We start from the raw sequence: 16,940 nt of genomic DNA, 5'->3' as shown, positions 1-16,940 counted from the left end.
GCGGGGAGACCCGCACTCCCAGACCCGAGAAACTTCTTCTTCTTCGCGGCCTCGGAACCCGGTGACTGCGGGAACACGCTACCCCGGGCTTCTTTGACCCGCGCGCCCCGACTCCTCGTCCCCATTGGCTCGTTCTCCGAAGGGCGCCCCTCTGGTCACCTTGTCCTCCACGCACCTCTATGGCGGCAGGGCCCCGCGCAGGCGCGCGGCGGGCGGCTCCGGGCCCGCGCTTTACGACACTTGTGCGGCAGCGACCGCGGCAGCTCGGCGCTCCTTCGCGACGCTTGGGCCGGGTGCCGCTGGCGGCCGTTGCCAGGGTGGGGGGCGCTTTGCGGCATGGCGATGGCGGAGGGCGAGCGGACTGAGTGTGCGGAGCCCCCCCGGGACGATCCCCCGGCTGATGGCGCCCTGAAGCGGGCAGAGGAGCTCAAGACCGAGGCCAACGACTACTTCAAAGGTGCGGCCGCCCGGGAGGGGGCGCGGGAGGGCGGGGAGCGGCCGGGGGCCGGGGGGGTGCCGGGCCCGCGCGGAACCATGGCAACGCGGAGCGGCGGGCTGGGCGCGGGGCCGGCTCTGCCTGGTGACCCGGCGGCGTGGGGAGGCCCGGGATCGCGCTCCCAAGGGGGCGCGCGAGGGGGGCTTCGGAAAGAAGCGGGGGAATCCCCGGCGCGGGCGCTGCCCGGCGTGAGCCGGGAGGGGAAGGAGGCGGAGGGCACGCCCCGGGGCGAGAGACCCCAAGGTGTGCCCGGGGCGGCGGCGGGCAGGGAGCGCTGCCCCGTCGTGACAGGAGCCGCGTGGGGCCTCGGGGTGCTGCGGGGAGAGGCCCTGCGCCGGTGCTTCCCGGCAAAGAGACCTAGGGTGGGTGCCACCAAGCACGAGAGTGAGGAGGAGGCGGAAGGGGGAATCGTGGGGTGCGAGAGAGATGGCCGGATGTAAGGCGAGGAGGTAGAAGGTTCGGGGTTCCTGGGGGTGGGGGCGGGGGAAACGGGGGCCCCGCGAATAAAGGCGGGGAAATCCCAGAATGGTATGACTTGGGGCCCTGGCGAAGAGTAAGAGATGTCGTGCCTTTCATTCATTCATTCATTCATTCCTCTGCCTATTCAGCCTGTTTCTTAGCGCAAGCCTGACCCCCCGCTCTAGCCCTGCCCCTCTGCAGCCTGTGATTTGGCAGGCAGAGCATGCTGATGGAAAGCCAGGTGCTGAAAAGTTGGGGCGCAGGCCTTGTAAAAAAAAAAAGAAAAGAAAAGAAAAGAAAAACCCAGAGGGGACAGGAGAGAATAATGGCCTGCTAGGAAAGGCCTTCCAGAAAAGGCTGGGTGGAGAGGGCTTGTGAGCCAGGCCGGGGCCCTTCTTAGGATGGCCTCTAGGATGAATGGGGGGCAGTTGGGGCTAGGGTGTGATGGGGTCGGCAGGAAAACTCGGGTTAGATTCGTTTAAATCGCTGAGCTGAGCTGTGGCTGGCCCAGAGGAGATGCTGGAGGGGTCAGGCACCCTCCTCAGGCTCTGAGGAACACCCCTTTGGCCTGCTCAGTTGTGGATGGAGCTGAGCTCCCCAGAAATTGGGGGGACCCCCTAAGAAGAGAAGGAGTTTTGATATTCAGCTTGAAAGCGGAAGAGGCCGAGCTGGCATAGCCTTGGTGTGGAGAGAAGATGGGGCAGTGTAGGCAGAAAGTGGGGGAAGACGGTTCTGGAAGCTGGGTGCTGTGCCCCAGGGTGGATGCCACTGAGGCCCGTCCTGGGGTTGACCAGGGGTGATGGTGGAAGCCTTGACAGATGCAATTTTTTGAAGGGGAAGAGGTGGGTGAGGGAAGGAGGCAAGAGATGTGAGGCAGTGTAGATGGTGACGTTCATGCCAGGAGTGAAGACATTTTAGGCGGTGTAGACGATGGCCTTCACAGCTAGGATAATTCTAAGGGGCAGTTGGGGTGGGGGTGAGCACAGAAACCAGCTCTTCCTCTGAGGATGGACAAACCCAGAGTGTGGGACAGTGGGAGAGCAGGGAGACCTGGAGAAGCCCAGGCAGGGGTGGGGACCCCTGAGGGGCCTCCTGCAGGAACCTGGCAGGGGAGGGCTGGGGCCAGCGGAGGCTGGACTAGGATCGCCCCACTGTTCAGAGCAGAACACCCCTATCCTTTGGGTGCAGAAAGAGCCCCCCAGCAGCCTCACACGGATTGAGGGGACAGGGCAAGGCTGGAGCCTGGAAAGGAGGCACACAGGGGGCTGGTGGGGAGGCTCGGGGTCCTACTGTCCTGCAGGGAGATGGGAGCCAGCTCAAGAGATGGTCCTGCCTCTTGTGCTGCCTGGAGGAGGAGGCCACTCTGGACAGACACAGTGGCTCCGGCCCTGGGCTGACACCTGGGAAGTGGGAGGAGTCCGGGTATAGAGCTGGGGGTAACCTGGAGGGGTGGCTGCTGGGGATAGAGGTCAAGGGCAGTTTGTACTTTAGGAAAGCAGGTGGAGGTGTGGGTCTGGAGGCTGGGAGGCTGGTAGAGGCCCTGGGAAGGATGAAGGCCAGGTGCGAGGGTGGGTGGGCCAGGCTAGAGGGCATGTACGCTGAGATGTGCAGGAGGCCGCCTTGGCCTGTGGCTGGGTGTTGAGGCCTCATCTGTGATTGAGGGGCCATGGAACTGAGGTAGGGGGCAGAAATGGGGGGGCTTGCCGCCAGGTCCCGAGCTGAGGGAGGAATTCTGGGAAACAGCTGCTAGGAGGGGCCCCTGTCCCCCAGGACCTGGGACTGAGCTCTCTGGGGCCGGGCTAGGGGTGCTGGCACTGAGGCCTCTGGGCCAGTGTGGGCCCTCACTGTCGGCAGCTGGCGGCAGGCTATGGGGCTGTGGGAATAACAATAAAAAGAATAATTACTGCACGCGGTAATTGAGCCCTGGGGTGGCCAGGTAGGGAGAGGCGGCTCTGTTTGCTCTGGAGGAAGCTCCGAAGTGAAAGTGCCGCCAAGGTCAGCTCGAGCCAGCTGCTGCCGGTATCCCCCTCCCGCCAAGAGCCCGCCAAGAGCCAGCCCCCAGCTCAGGCCAGCTCCTTCGCGGGGGACAGGGCCCCCCACTGCAACCCTCTGAGCTCAGTCCCATGGCAGAGCCGGGTCCCCCTCGTGCACCGCACCTCTCCCCTCTCCCTGGAACAGTGGGGGCCGTTGTCCCGCAGGTGGGTCTCTGGGCTGGAGCTGCCAGCCAGGCTCAGTTCCTCCTCCACGTGGGGCACATGTGCGGGATCCCAGGCACACGTGTTTGCGGGCGCCCGTCTGGGGTGTGTTACCTGCCGGGTGCTGCCCCCTGAGGCAGGGCGGGAGCTCAACTGTGTGCCAGGAGCCCACAGTTTCCGGGCGGGCGGGCAGGTCATTGCTGGGCGCCCGGCGCTGCCCTGGCTTGTTCCTGGGAAGCCGGGGACCTGCCTTCCAGGGCTCAGTCCTGGGGTGAAGGGGGACACCCCAGCTTTTTGTCAGCCTGCAGGAGAAATGGCTGGGGCTGTTCCCATTCAAGACTCCATGGCACGGGGTGTCGCTGGGTGTCACGGGCTGTAGCCCAGGTCTCCTCACCAGGAAGGTGGGGTACAGGTTGCCGTGTCCCCAAGACGGGGGATGGGGTGTGGCTCACGCAGGTGCCTGTTTGGGGGACACAGCAGTACCAGGGTTCCAGGGAACCTGGTGGGAAGCTTCTGTCCTAGGGAGTTAGGGTGGGGTTGGTGAGGGGTCCTCCCCGCCCGCCTCCTGCTGTGTGATCTCCCCTCCATCTTTCCTGCTCTGATCCTCACACCCCTTGTGTGAAAATTGGACGGACATAGCTGTCCTTGGTGGGGGTCATTCAGGGAAGGGGCCAGGGTCTCCTGAGCCTCAAGTGACACCTGTACATCTGGGAGCAGCCCTAATGACAGCAGCTTTGGGGCCTGGTTTGGCTGCTGGGGACCAGGGTCTGACCTTGGACCCGACCAGCCCAGGTGATCCCCCTGGCGCAGGTGTGAACGCAGGCCCTGCCCAGTCGGCCTTTTCTTCAATATTCAGACCCAATGTCCGTACCACCTGGTGCCTGAGGGGTCTGGCTCGCAGACCCCCTGCCCAGCCGCCACTGCCTCACCACACTTGCAGGTGTCTGAGCACAGGACTCAGGGTTTTTGGGATCCCCCACCCCACATCTGCCTTTTCAGCTGTCTGTGACAGGTCCTGTCCCACACTTCCTATTGATACAGCCCTGCCCCTTGGTCGCACATGGCCTCCCACACACTTGTCCCAGGGTTGGAAGTGTGGGGTCCCACGATGTGCCTCGGTTTCCCCACCTGACATTGCACGTCTCTCCTGGTCTTTGCAGCCAAGGACTACGAGAACGCCATCAAGTTCTACAGCCAGGCCATCGAACTGAACCCCAACAGCGCCATCTACTATGGCAACCGCAGCCTGGCCTACCTACGCACCGAGTGCTATGGGTATGCGCTGGCCGACGCCACCCGCGCCATCGAGCTGGACAAGAAGTACATCAAGGGCTACTACCGCCGGGCGGCCAGCAACATGGCGCTGGGCAAGTTCCGGGCCGCCCTGCGCGACTATGAGACGGTGAGGCGCCTGGCGGCGGCTCCGAAGAGGCCCCTGCTCAGGGTGTTGGTGTGCACGCGGTGTCAGGGAAGGGGATGAGGGGTCCCCGTGGTGAACAGGTGCAGCCCGAGCCCCATGGCCTCTCGCGGCCTGTCCCTGAGCTGGAAGGCGGGCGCAGTGGAGTGGGGCGCTGTCCTGCACATCTGGTGAAGCAGGGTGGGGGCTCTGGTGTCACCCCCGTGACACAGACGGGGAGACAGGCTGACTCCCAGGGGAGGTCCCTAGCTGCTGGGGGCCCAGACATCCATGCCACTTGCACGTGCTGTGCACATGTCACTCTGTGATGTCCCAAGAGCTGTAGGATGGGGTGGGGGCTGCCACTCCACGCACAGGAGCTGGAGCCTGCGCCAGGCTAGGCCCTGGTGCCAGTGACTTAGAGGCAAAGGGATAGTGTGGAGGTTGCCCGAGCCATCTGCTGCACACAGGCTCATAGGCCCTTCCCTAGCCTGCCTGTCCCGTGTCCCAGCATGTCCTCATCGGGACTGTGGTGACCAGAGTCACCCAGCGTGTGCGCTGTGAGTAAAGGTCATGGGCCTGAGCTCGTAATGAGTAACCAGAGCGTCAGGCTACGGGGTCAAGGGCGTTCCTGTAGCCGGGCCAGGACTGGATGGGGCATCTGAGGAAGCCTCTCCCCAAGGCTGAGTTTGGGGGTTGGACCCCCCACACGGCCGGGTCAGCCATCCTGGGCCCCCCCCCCCCCACACACACACTGAGTGTCATCCCAGCGCCGGTGGAAGGAGGGCATGGGCCTGAGGCTGGTCTGCTCCCTGTGGGTAATGCCCCTTTGGGTGGGGGCACAGCAGTTCCAGCCACCCTGGAGCGTCCTTGGAACCTGAGGGCCTGCCACCAGCTGCTGGCCAGCCCTGGGCTGCTCCCCATCCAGAGTCCCCTCTGGGCCCAGGGGCTGGCTCGGACTTGTGTGCCTTGGTTGGCACATGCCCTTGGAAGAGTAGGGGCTGAAGCCCTCGCAGCGGGGACCCGCACCCCGTCATCCCTGGGATTCTGTCCTCTGACAGGAAGCCCACGGAGAAGCTGGCTAGAGGGTGGCAGGAAGTCTGGTCACTCATCTGCATCCCAAGAGAAGAAAAGCTTGTGTGTGCATGAGTGTGTTTGGGGAGTGTGCATGTGTGGAGAGAGTGCGTGCATTTTGAGTGAGTGTGTGTGTGTATAGAATATGTGCTTGTGTGGAGGGAATGTGTGTGTGTGGAGTATGCATGCTTGTACATGCATGTGCCTGTGTGTGGAGAGGGTATGTGTGCATGGTATGTATGTGCTTTGTGAAGCGAGTCTGTGTGCGTGCGTGCGTGCGTGCGTGCGTGTGTGTGTGTGTGTGTGTGTGTGTGTGTGTAGCGAGTGTGTGTGTGAGAGCAAGCTCGGGGCAGCCATTGCTTTGTCTTGGGGGCCCTGGGTTTCAGCATTGGCGCTTCCAGCGCCACTTGCTTGGGCCCCATGTTTGTTTCTGTTTCCTCACTGCGGGAGGCTGCAGTGGCTTCTTGTCCCCTGGAAGAGGGTCATGCCCGGATGCAGGGACTGGGAGACGTGACGCTGGTGGCTTCCCTCGAGACTAAGGGGCAGTCTGTGCCCTTTTCTCTGCATCCTTGAGGCTGCCATGAGGTCCCCTGCATTGAACATGCTGCTCTCCTCACCGCATAGACCCCCGTGTCCCTTGCGGGGCTGCAGAGGGACCCACGCAGGCCGGCCAGCCCAGGGTGGTGTGATGCGAGCTCTGGCAATGCTGCTGGCCAGATGATGTAATGGCAGGCCGGACGGTGTGACGTAGGCCCAGATGACATGACACGGGCCCTGATGGTGTAATGCATGCTAGATGGTTCGACGTGGGTTGTGGGTGCAGGGGCTTTTGTTCATCCTGGGGTCTGCCCTGGGGTTTTTCCCTCTTATGGGTCTAGATGTTTTTTCCGGAGGGTCGGGGCTGGAGCCCTGAGCCACTTGTGCTCCATCCCCACTGTACTCACGGGTCCCCAGGACAGCTGAGGAAGCCAGAGAGGGCGCTCGCCCCTGGCATCCCCACACCAGGCACAGACTGTTAGCCCGGGTCCCTGGACGGTCTCAGGAGCAACATTGAATTGGGCAGAAAGTCTCCATGGGGGGACAGAGAGGTGGGTGCAGGGGTCTTCTCCTGGGATCAGGGCCTGGGTCTCACTGACCAGGACAGCAAGACCCTGGTGGCCTTGTGGGGTTCCCTGCGTGGGACTCGGATGCTGCAGCAGAAACGATGGCAGTGACCCAACGCTGCTGAGAATTGCTGGGGGTCCCCACTGTAGCCTTGAGGGGCCTCTTCCCCGGGCCCGGCCCCACCCCAGAGCTCGTGGCCAGTCCCCTTAGCACCCCTGCAAGGAGCCTGAGTCGGGCCTGTCCCTGCAGGTGGTGAAGGTGAAACCGCATGACAAAGATGCCAAGATGAAATACCAGGAGTGCCACAAGGTGGTGAAGCAGAAGGCGTTCGAGCGCGCCATCGCAGGCGACGAGCACAAGCGCTCAGTGGTGGACTCGCTGGACATCGAGAGCATGAGTGCGGAACCGCCGACGGGCCTGGGGGCATGGGGGCGCGGGGGGGCCCTGCTGGCTTCTGTCCCCTAGCCAGGCTTGGTCTGGGGGTACAGCGGGTCCTGCCCTTGGGGGTTTGCCCTGGGGGGACCCGGCAAAGTAGGCAGCGAGCCAGTGGGACCAGTGGGGTGAGCAGAGGGGACACTGGCTAGTGTGGCCCCTGATGGCGCCCTCCCGCCCCCACCCGCAGCCATCGAGGATGAGTACAGTGGGCCCAAGCTGGAGGACGGCAGGGTGACCGTCACCTTCATGAAGGAGCTCATGCAGTGGTACAAGGACCAGAAGAAGCTGCACCGGAAGTGCGCCTACCAGGTGAGGCGCCATGCCCGCCGTCATGCCCCAGGAGCAGCAGGCGCGGCCATCCGTGCCCTGAGCTGCCTGGGCTTGGTGGCACAGAAATGGCGGGGCAGCGCCCAGTGGAGCCTCCTGGCCTTTATTTCTGGGGTTTCTGGGTTTTTGGGTTTTTTTTTTTTCCATTTTTGGGGCTGAAGCGATACACAGGCTACCGAATGTAACCTGCCCACACGGCAGAGTCTGGCAAACTCCCCGTGGTGTACCCAATATGCCAAATACCAGTAACAATGATGGGTCTCATTCTCCTAACCCTGAAAGAGCCTTGAATATGGCACTTTTTAAAATCTCAGGGCAAGGACGAAGGAGACGTTACTGGGGCCTGCTCGAGGCAATCTGTGAACAACAGGATGATCGTGATCGTGATCATTTTTGGGGCTGAAGCAATAGCATAGCGGTAGGGCGTTTGCCTTGCGCGCAGCCAGCTTGACCAAGCCAGGTTTGCTTCCTCCGTCCCTCTCAGAGAGCCCGGCAAGCTACCGAGAGTATCTCTCCTACACAGCAAAGCCTGGCAAGCTCTCCGTGATATACTCAATATGCCAAACAGTAACAAGTCTCACAATGGAGATGTTACTGGGCCCCCTCGAGCAAATCGATGAACAGTGGGAGGACAGTGCTACAGTGCTTTGTGTTTTGAATGGACCCTCAGTGGTCCTCTCAGTCCCCTGAGCGCTAGCTGTGGCTGCAGGCTGGGAGCATCCAGTGGTGTCTGTGTATGGCCCCACGGCTTCTGCTTGTGGGGCCTGGTCCTGGTTTTGAGGTTCCCCTGGGCTCTTCCTGGCCCCTGCCCGCAGGGCCTTCACCTCCTGGGGGCTTCCTCGGAGATGTTGGCAGGACGGGGCCTGCATAGGACAGACCGTGGGGGTTGGTCGGCTGGAAGCTCCCTGGCCGTGGACTCACGCCAGACCCGAGTCCTCACTCCAGGGGGAATGGCTCCTGGCAGGTCCCCTCGTGGGCAGCTGAGGAAGGGACAGGCCAGATTCTGGTCAGATCTCGTGGCAATGGGATCATGTGCAGCAGAATGCGTGGCTGCGATGGGCCCAGCTCAGCAGTGCAGGGTCGGAACCCCGGCCTCTCACACACAGTTCGTGCTGGCGCCCCTGCCACTCCCAGCAGTGTGGACAGAACCTTCTGGTCTCCCAGACACTTGCTCCATTTTGCCCCAGCCTGACCCAGAGCAGTTCCCGGTGGAGCATCCGCGGGCTCTGGGCGCAGCCACACCGGCAGGCCCACACATAGGGTTGTGCCTGGCTCTGTCCCTCACTGCTGTCTGCACCGGTGCTGGCTGTCTCTTAATTCTGTCTGAAATGTTTTTATTTTGTCTGCAGTTTTGTTTTCTTTTGTTTTGTGACCACACCTAGTGGTATTCAGGCCTTACTCCTGACCGTGCCCAGGGATCACTCCTGGCAGTGCTGGCCAACCATCTGGGCTACTCAGGGCATTATGGAAGGCAGATGCCCTCCCTGGGGTACTGTCACTCCTGCACAGCCCTGATTCTTCTGAGTGTCCGACAGTCACAGTTCCCTGTGCACCCAGGAGCCCCTCACTGTCCATCCTGCCTTCCAGATCCTGGTCCAGGTCAAAGAGGTCCTGTCCAAGCTGAGCACACTTGTGGAGACAACGCTTAAAGAGGTGTGCGGGGGAGGGGGGAACGGGACACTCAACAGACACCCCTGCCTTGTCTGACCACTCCATCTCTCCTGCCCCTCTGTCTTGGGCCCCTCTGTCCACCCAACCCCTGCACCCCTGCCTCTCTCGGGCCCTTCTGTCCTGTCCGCCCCTCCCGTGGCCCCCTCCATCCTGCCACCCCACTCCCATGACCTCTGCTTGCAGACAGAGCAGATGACAGTTTGCGGGGACACCCATGGGCAGTTCTATGATCTCCTCAACATCTTCGAGCTCAACGGTTTACCCTCTGAGACCAACCCCTACGTATCCTTGCCTGGAAGCAGGAAGGAGGGGAGCAGTCTATTATGGGGACAGTGGTTCAGGCAGTGTGTGTCTGTCTGTCTGTCTGTCTGTCTCTGTGTAGGAAGAAGGGGGCGGTCCATTATGGGGACAGTGGTTCAGACTGTGTGTGTGTGTCTGTGTCTGTCTGTCTGTCTGTCTCTGGATGCAGGAAGAAGAAAGGGGGTGGTCCATTCAGGGAGCAGTGGTTCAGGCAGTGTGTGTGTGTGTGTGTTCAGGAAGAAGGGGGGTGGTTCATTATGGGGCAGTGGTTCAGGCATGTGTGTGTGTGTGTGTGCGCGCGCGCGTATGATCCATTTTGGGACAGTGGTTCAGGCTTGTGTGTGTCCCTGGCCACCTTTTCCCCTCACCTGTGCCTTTGGCGTGCCCGGCTGCTGGCCAGGTCAGTGAGAGGCCAGCCCTAGGTGGTTGCAGGGAGCACGGTGAGGGGACAGTTAGTTGCCTGGGCATCTCTAACCCATATGGGGGCAGCAGGCTCCTGGACCTGTCCCCAGGGGCTTGGGACCCCCAGAGTCACCTCCTCTACCCTCAGTGTCTGAGAAACAGCAGGGGTGGGAGGCTTGGGGGCCCCCAGCAGGGGATGGGCTGAGGCCGAGGTTCCCTGGAGCCCGGGGAAGTCCCCTGTTTTCCTTAGCCTGGCAGATATTTAATGGTGACTTCGTGGACCGCGGCTCCTTCTCTGTGGAAGTCATCCTCACCCTCTTCGGCTTCAAGCTCCTCTACCCCGATCACTTCCACCTGCTCCGAGGTACAGTGCCCGGTGGTGGGTCAGTGACAGCCCTCTTGGGACCCTGCCCGGCCTTACCGAGCCCAACTGGGGAGTCTGCGGGCGGAGTGGGTACAGTGAGGCTGAGGGCACCCCGGGTCCCACTGCTGTGCAGGCAACCACGAGACGGACAACATGAACCAGATCTACGGCTTTGAGGGCGAGGTGAAGGCCAAGTACACGGCGCAGATGTATGAGCTCTTCAGCGAGGTGTTCGAGTGGCTGCCGCTGGCGCAGTGCATTAACGGCAAAGTGCTGGTGCGTTGGTGTGGCCCGGGCACGGCCAGGGGGACGGGGGGGTGCAGGGCCTCCGCTCACACTACCCCCCACCCCCCCCACCCCAGATCATGCACGGCGGCCTGTTCAGTGAGGATGGCGTCACCCTGGATGACATCCGGAAGATCGAGCGGAACCGGCAGCCCCCCGATTCAGGTGGGGGCCCGGCCCTGCAGGAGGGGTGTAGGGGGCTGGTGGTGTGGGGTGAGAGGCTTGTGCTTGGGAGGGTGAGTGGGTGCTGGCCACAGGCTGCCGGGGTGCTGGCTGTGGCGGTCAGGTGAGCATCCGTCCCCGCTGTTCCCACAGGTCCCATGTGTGACCTGCTCTGGTCGGACCCACAGCCACAGGTGAGGCCCTGGGTGGGCGCTGCGGGCCGGGCAGGTATGGGGGGTTGCAGGCGCCCTGAGACCCTGTCTCCCCAGAACGGGCGCTCGGTTAGCAAGCGGGGCGTGAGCTGCCAGTTTGGGCCCGACGTGACCAAGGCCTTCCTGGAGGAGAACCAGCTGGACTACATCATCCGCAGCCACGAGGTCAAGGCTGAGGGCTACGAGGTGGCACACAGCGGCCGCTGCGTCACTGTCTTCTCGGCTCCCAACTACTGGTGCGTGCGCGGGGGGTGGCAGGAGCAGTGTGCACCCCGAGACTGCCTGCCCCTCACTCCCTCTCTAGAGTCACTCCGGGGGGCGGGTGGGACTCAGGGCGCTGCGTCCCCCAGGCCTCTGCCGCCTGTGGCCTGGGCTGTTTGGGTGGAGCAGGCCCGGGCATGTTTCCGGGGCTCACAGCCTGGGGTGGCCTGGTCAGGGGTCCAGACTGGGCCAGGGGCCTGTCTGCTGGGAGCTGGGACCCCCACCCCACTGACCCGCTCCCATCCCCAGCGACCAGATGGGGAACAAAGCCTCCTACATCCACCTCCGGGGCTCCGACCTGCGGCCTCAGTTCCACCAGTTCACAGCAGTGGTGAGTGGGGGGTGGTCGGGCACATGGAGTGGGGACAGACACGTGGGGTGTGGGACACACAGGTTGGGGGGTGCGGACATGGGGTGTCCGCCTGGTGCTGGCGGCGCCTTGCAGCCCCTCCTCTGCCCACAGCCTCACCCCGATGTCAAGCCCATGGCCTACGCCAGCACATTGCTCCAGCTGGGCATGATGTGAGGTGCTGAGGAAGCGAGCGAGCGAGCGAGCGAGAGAGCGTTCCCTTCCTCTGGAAAGTTTGTATTTATTACTGTGGGGTGCAGGCCGGGAGCCGCCAGAGCTGTGGTTCCCTGGACAGATGCAGGACGCGGAGAGACTGGGCTGGGGGTGTGACCCTGGGACTCTGCAGGGAGGCCCCCGTGGAACAGCGGGGGACCCCCCCAAGGCTCCCGCCCTCCTCACGGCCCCTCCCCTGCTACAGCAATAGGGCCCCGCCTTAGGGAGACCCCCAGGAAGGGGGTCATCAGGGAGGCCAGGCCTGCACCCCCTCCTGACCCCCTGGGCGGGGCTGGGCGGGGCTCCCCCCTGCCCAGCTATTTTATGTCTGTAATTAAATATGTTAAATAAAGTCACTATTGTCGGTTGGCTGGTCACTGTCGGTCTCTGGAGGCAGGGTGGGGGGGCCGCTGGGGGCTGCATGGAGGGAGTACCACAAAACCCTACCCTATCTCTGCTCTGTCCTGGGGTCCCTGTCACCCAGGGCTCTCATGCTAGCTGGTTCTTGGCCACTCATACGGGCCTGTCAACGCCACCTTGGCCCGAGGCTCCCTCTGTGCTGAGCAGGGACCAGAGAGAAGATGAGGGGGACTCTGTCCTAGTCTGGAGTTGGGGGTCCTTCTGAGAATGGGGGTTCCAGGAGTAGAGGCAGAAGCCCCGGGCAGACTCCTATCCCCTGTGCCCACAGCTGGCTTCTCCCACCATCCCCCTCTGAGGCTGCAAAGGGACCCTTCGACCGCCCCTCTTCCCCCCACAATCCCTGGGGCATCCCTGAGCCTTGGCACCCACAGGAGCCATGCATGTAGCCTCACTCCCCAGCCTGGGATGCAGGCCTTTTTCTCTTTTCCATTGGGGGCTCTCAAGGGGCCCAGGGGCCGCCCAGATGGCTCCTCTGCCCCCCAGCCAGCGGTTGATTCTGGCTGCTGCTGAGCTGAGCCCGTTCACCACGCCCCTAAGATGCTATGGGCTGTGGCGTCCTCTCTCCCGGGCCACCTGGGGGCCCTACAGACTCCATGTCCTGCTCATGAAGGTTAAGAGTCACTTCTTCCATGTCCTGCTACGGGCCTGGGAGGCACTTCTGGAGCCATTGCAGAAGGTCAGAGCAAAGGTCATGACGTTTCATCTGCGGGTCCCTCCGACTCCTCTGGCCGGGACCCACTGGCCCCTGACCCACACAGGACTGAAATACAGCAAAGACTGGCTGGAGATTTGCAGTAAAATGGGGGAATGACAATTCAGGGCCTCGGAGGCTGTGCTGGGACACTATGGTGGGGGATGGGTGGGGGACACCAGGCAGCTGCCCACCTCTCAGTGGTGTTTGGGGCTGGACTAGGGCTCCTGTGCCTACTAGCCCTCTGAGCCAACTCCCAACGCCTGGCAATCTTAAGTTTTAGGTTGCCATTTTCATTCATACTGCCTCATAGTTTTTGTGTTTAAGGTTTTTTCGGTTATTTTGGGGGGCTATACCAACCTGTGTTCTAGGGCTGACCCCTGGCTTTGTGCTCAGGGGTTGCTCCTGGCAGTGGCCGGGCAACCATATCCAGCTGAGATTCAAACCAGGGTCTTAAACTCTGCATGTGCCTTAACCTTTTTGTACTATCTGCATTCCGTTATCATTTTAAAATTAAAAATTCGCTACTGGTGTTTTGGTGTCACCTGGTTACAATAGTTGGTACATTTCTGGGCTTAATGGACAGAGTCCCCTGCACCTTCACAGTGGCCACTCCAGGACTTGAGGGGTTTGGCGAGAAGATATATGTCAGGCAAAAGAGATGATCCAGAGGCCGGAGCAATAGCAAAGTGGGTAGGGCGTTTGCCTTGCACGTGTCTGACCCAGGTTTGATCCCCAGCATCCCATGTGGTCCCCCAAGCACCGCCAGGAGTAAATCCTGAGTGCAAAGCCAGGAGTAACCCCTGAGCATTGCTAGGTGTGACCTAAAAAGCAAAAAAAAATAAAAATAAAAAATTAAGAAATAGATGATCCAGCTTTGCAGGCACAAAGCCCAGATTTGATCCCCAGCACTGCCCTCTGCCAGCATAGAGCCAGGAGTGGCCTCTGGGCACCACGGGGTGTACTGTCCCCCCATAGACGAAAACATGTGCAAACCCTGTCTTCCTGAGCTTGCTACTCCTCTTTTGCAGAGTTATAGAGTTCAGGCTATCTGGGAATCTGGTCACCTGCAAGCAGGAACCCACCAGTTCTGAGTGCCTCAGACGGGCTGCCAGGGAGCAGGGAAATCGTGGTGGGGCACAGCGACATCTCGTGGACACGGCTCAAACTGCAGCCCAAAGAGTCTGTCTGGCCCCCCCTTAGCCGCTAACCCAGGGAGAAACTGCACATGCTGGGGACGACCTGGGTTCGATCCCCAACATCCCATATGGTCCCCTGGGCACCGCCAGAAGCAATTCCTGAGCATCACTGGGTGTGGCCCAAAAAGAAAAACACATACACATGCTTGAAGACAATTGACATGGAACAGGAAACCAGGACTCCATGTTCAGTCTGACCTAAATTTGAGCCCAATGGGCAGGACGCACAAGGATTATGTTAGTCTGAGAATAAGAATTTCCAAATGTTTTTCAATGTTTTATATGTATTTATATATAAATATAAAACATATGCACTGCATTGTAGCACTGACCTCCCGTTGTTCATCAGTTTGCTTGAGCGGGCACCAGTAATGTCTCCATTGTGAGACTTGGTACTGTTTTTGGTATATCTAATATGCCACAGGGAGCTTGCCAGGTTCTGCTGTGCAGGCAAGATACTCTGGGTAGCTTGCCAGGCTCTCCGAGAGGGACGAAGAAATTGAACCCAGGTCGGCCGCATGCAAAGTAGACTAGCCCCAGCAGTCCTACCCACTGTGCTATCGTTCCTATATACATATATAAACTAAACTAAACTAAAAACATATGTATATGTCTTAAGTTTTGGGGCCATACCGGAGATGCTCAGGGGTTACTCCTGGCTCTGCACTCAGGAATCATTCTTAGAAGTGCTCAGAGCACCCTATGGAGTCCTGGAAATATCCAGGGCCAGCCTGGAGGTGCTTGGGGGCTTGTGATTCTGAGTTTCTAGTACATGCCAAGCGTACATCCCTAAAAAGAGGGGTCTGAAGAGAGTACAGCGGCTAAGGCATTTGCTCAGCATACCAGGAGTGGTCCTCAAGCATGCCAGGTGTGGTCCCAAATCAAAACCAAACACCATTTACACACTCAGGATCTTTCCTGTGTGCCCCGGAGAATTTACCAAGTGGGCTTATAAGGCTGTGCCCTGGATTCTGTCCCTTTCCCAGGGCAACAGCAGGCAGGATTGGCATCATGAGGTGATTTAATAAACCCAAATGGACTCCCCTAGTAAGCTGCCTGCTGCAGTCACTGGACACACTAGGCCTTGACCATGGGCACCTGCAGGGCCTCGATTCACTAGAATAGCTGCATATCATCCAACTTCTTGGTTTCTTCTTTCAGGGGAAGGGGTGGAGTTTGGGTGAAACCCCCACAAATAAAAACAAAACCAGACTTTTAGGGACTGGAAAGTGGGTTTGATTTCTGGCACCCAAACAATTTTTTTGTTTTGTTTCATTTTGGGACCACACCTGGAGATGCCCAGGGGTTACTCCTGGCTCTGTGCTCAGGAATTATCTCTGGCGGTGCATAGGGAACTATATGGGATGCTGGGGATCGACTGTGTGCAACGCAAGTGTTCTACATGTTACTATTACTACTATTACTCTGGCCCAAATAATATTTACACCGTGACTTACAAAGTTGCTAATAATAGACTTGTTTTAGGCATACAGTTTTCCAATACCAATCCTATCACCTGTGTGACCTTCCCTCCACCAAGGTTCCCAGTTGCCCTCTTAGCAGGCATATAACAAATTTACTTCATAGTGCTTTTCCCAACAAAATGTTAAATGAAATTACAGACCGAAAAAAATCAAAAGTCAGTTTGTAGTGATTACTATATGATTTTAATCAATGCAAATAAATTCAAATAATTTATACATTATAATCTAATGCCTGTTCTCACTTAAGAAAGCTTTCGACTCTGGCATCTAAGATATAGTGCATTAAATTTTATTTTGTAGAGGCTGGTGCAATAGTACAGCCAGTAGGGCATTTATTTTGCATGCTACCTAACCTGGCACCCAACATGGTCCCCTCCAGCTAACCAGAAGTGACCCTTAAGTGCAGAACCAGGACTAAGCCCTGAGCACCACCAGGAGTGGCCAGTAAGCAAAAAAAGTATGCCTGGAACTCAACTATGAATAAAATTTGCAAATCAAGAATTTCTGAGACCCTGGGACTGGAGACAGCACAGAAGGCATGGCACTTGTGGTCAATCTGGGTTTGATCATTGGTTGGATCCCTGAGCACAGAGACAGGAGTCAGTGCTGAACACCAATGGGTGTGCGCACCCTCCCGGCTGCTGTATGTCCCAGCAAGAATTTCATCCCTCTTAACCTTGTGCCACGACTTGGAAACAGGTTTTTGTTTTGTTTTGTTTTTTGGGGTCACACCCAGCGATGAACTCCTGGTTCTGCAATCAGGAATTACTCCTGGCGGTGTTCGGGGACCATATGGGATGCTGGGAATCAAACCCGGGTCAGCCGCGTGCCAAGCAAACGCCTACCCTTTGTGTTATCACTCCAGCCCAGAAATATGTTTTTTTTGGGGGGGCACACCTGACCACGCTCAAGAGATCTGCACTCAGGGATCACTTCTGGCGATACTTGGGACCAATATGGGATGACGGAGATCAAACTTGGGTCTGACGCATGCAAAGCAAGCGCCCTGCCCACTGTACTATCGCTCTGGCCTCGAATAGAAATGTTGAGCCTACCCAGGCAGCCCGGAAAACTACATCTACACCTACACCTAAGGCCTAACAGCCACATTCATCCCTGTTTCAGGGACGGGAAAAAATGCAGTCTGGCTGAAGGCCCCCTTTTCCGAGATCAACACCTACTCACCACAAGCTTTTGAGGAATCCCTGGCAAAGTGCACAGAATGTGAAGTCACAGAAGCAGGGATGGGAGAAAGTTTGTCTGCAACCTAAAAGCTGTGTGGCCTGGAGGGAAGGAAGCACCATTTCTGGGTCTCAATTTCCAAATCCCCAACAGGAACATGAAATCACTGGGTGGGGGTAGCAGTAGGGGGTGGAACGCCCTCTGGGCACAACAGGGTGGCTCGGCCTATTCCCAGGGGAATCCAACAGCCTCCAGTGCA

The 16,940-nt window shown here is 59.4% G+C and overlaps 1 protein-coding gene across 1 annotated transcript; it reads left to right on the top strand.

The window, feature by feature from the left end:
* Window positions 1–238: 238 nt before the first annotated feature.
* PPP5C (protein phosphatase 5 catalytic subunit) lies at window positions 239–12,073 on the top strand. The gene is made up of 13 exons (XM_056137082.1): window positions 239–457; window positions 4,311–4,552; window positions 6,974–7,121; window positions 7,347–7,468; window positions 9,074–9,139; window positions 9,341–9,439; window positions 10,118–10,223; window positions 10,357–10,499; window positions 10,586–10,673; window positions 10,824–10,864; window positions 10,940–11,118; window positions 11,393–11,474; window positions 11,607–12,073. The coding sequence occupies exons 1-13, from the start codon at window positions 337–339 to the stop codon at window positions 11,667–11,669; spliced, it is 1,500 nt and encodes a 499-aa protein (XP_055993057.1). The 5' UTR covers window positions 239–336; the 3' UTR covers window positions 11,670–12,073.
* The last annotated feature ends 4,867 nt before the right edge of the window (window positions 12,074–16,940 follow it).

Source organism: Sorex fumeus, unplaced genomic scaffold (genome assembly GCF_029834395.1).
Source record: "Sorex fumeus unplaced genomic scaffold, SorFum_2.1 ptg000122l, whole genome shotgun sequence".
NCBI lineage: Eukaryota > Metazoa > Chordata > Mammalia > Eulipotyphla > Soricidae > Sorex > Sorex fumeus.
The sequence above is the reverse complement of the archived record's forward strand: the minus strand, read 5'-3'. Positions and strand labels throughout refer to the sequence as shown.

Coding starts and splice junctions, on each gene's coding strand:
- PPP5C (XM_056137082.1), top strand. CDS start 337: ATGGCGATGGCGGAGGGCGAGCGGACTGAGTGTGCGGAGCCCCCCCGG. Junction 4,553..6,973: donor CCCTGCGCGACTATGAGACG/GTGAGGCGCCTG, acceptor CTGTCCCTGCAG/GTGGTGAAGGTGAAACCGCA. Junction 10,865..10,939: donor GGTCGGACCCACAGCCACAG/GTGAGGCCCTGG, acceptor CTGTCTCCCCAG/AACGGGCGCTCGGTTAGCAA.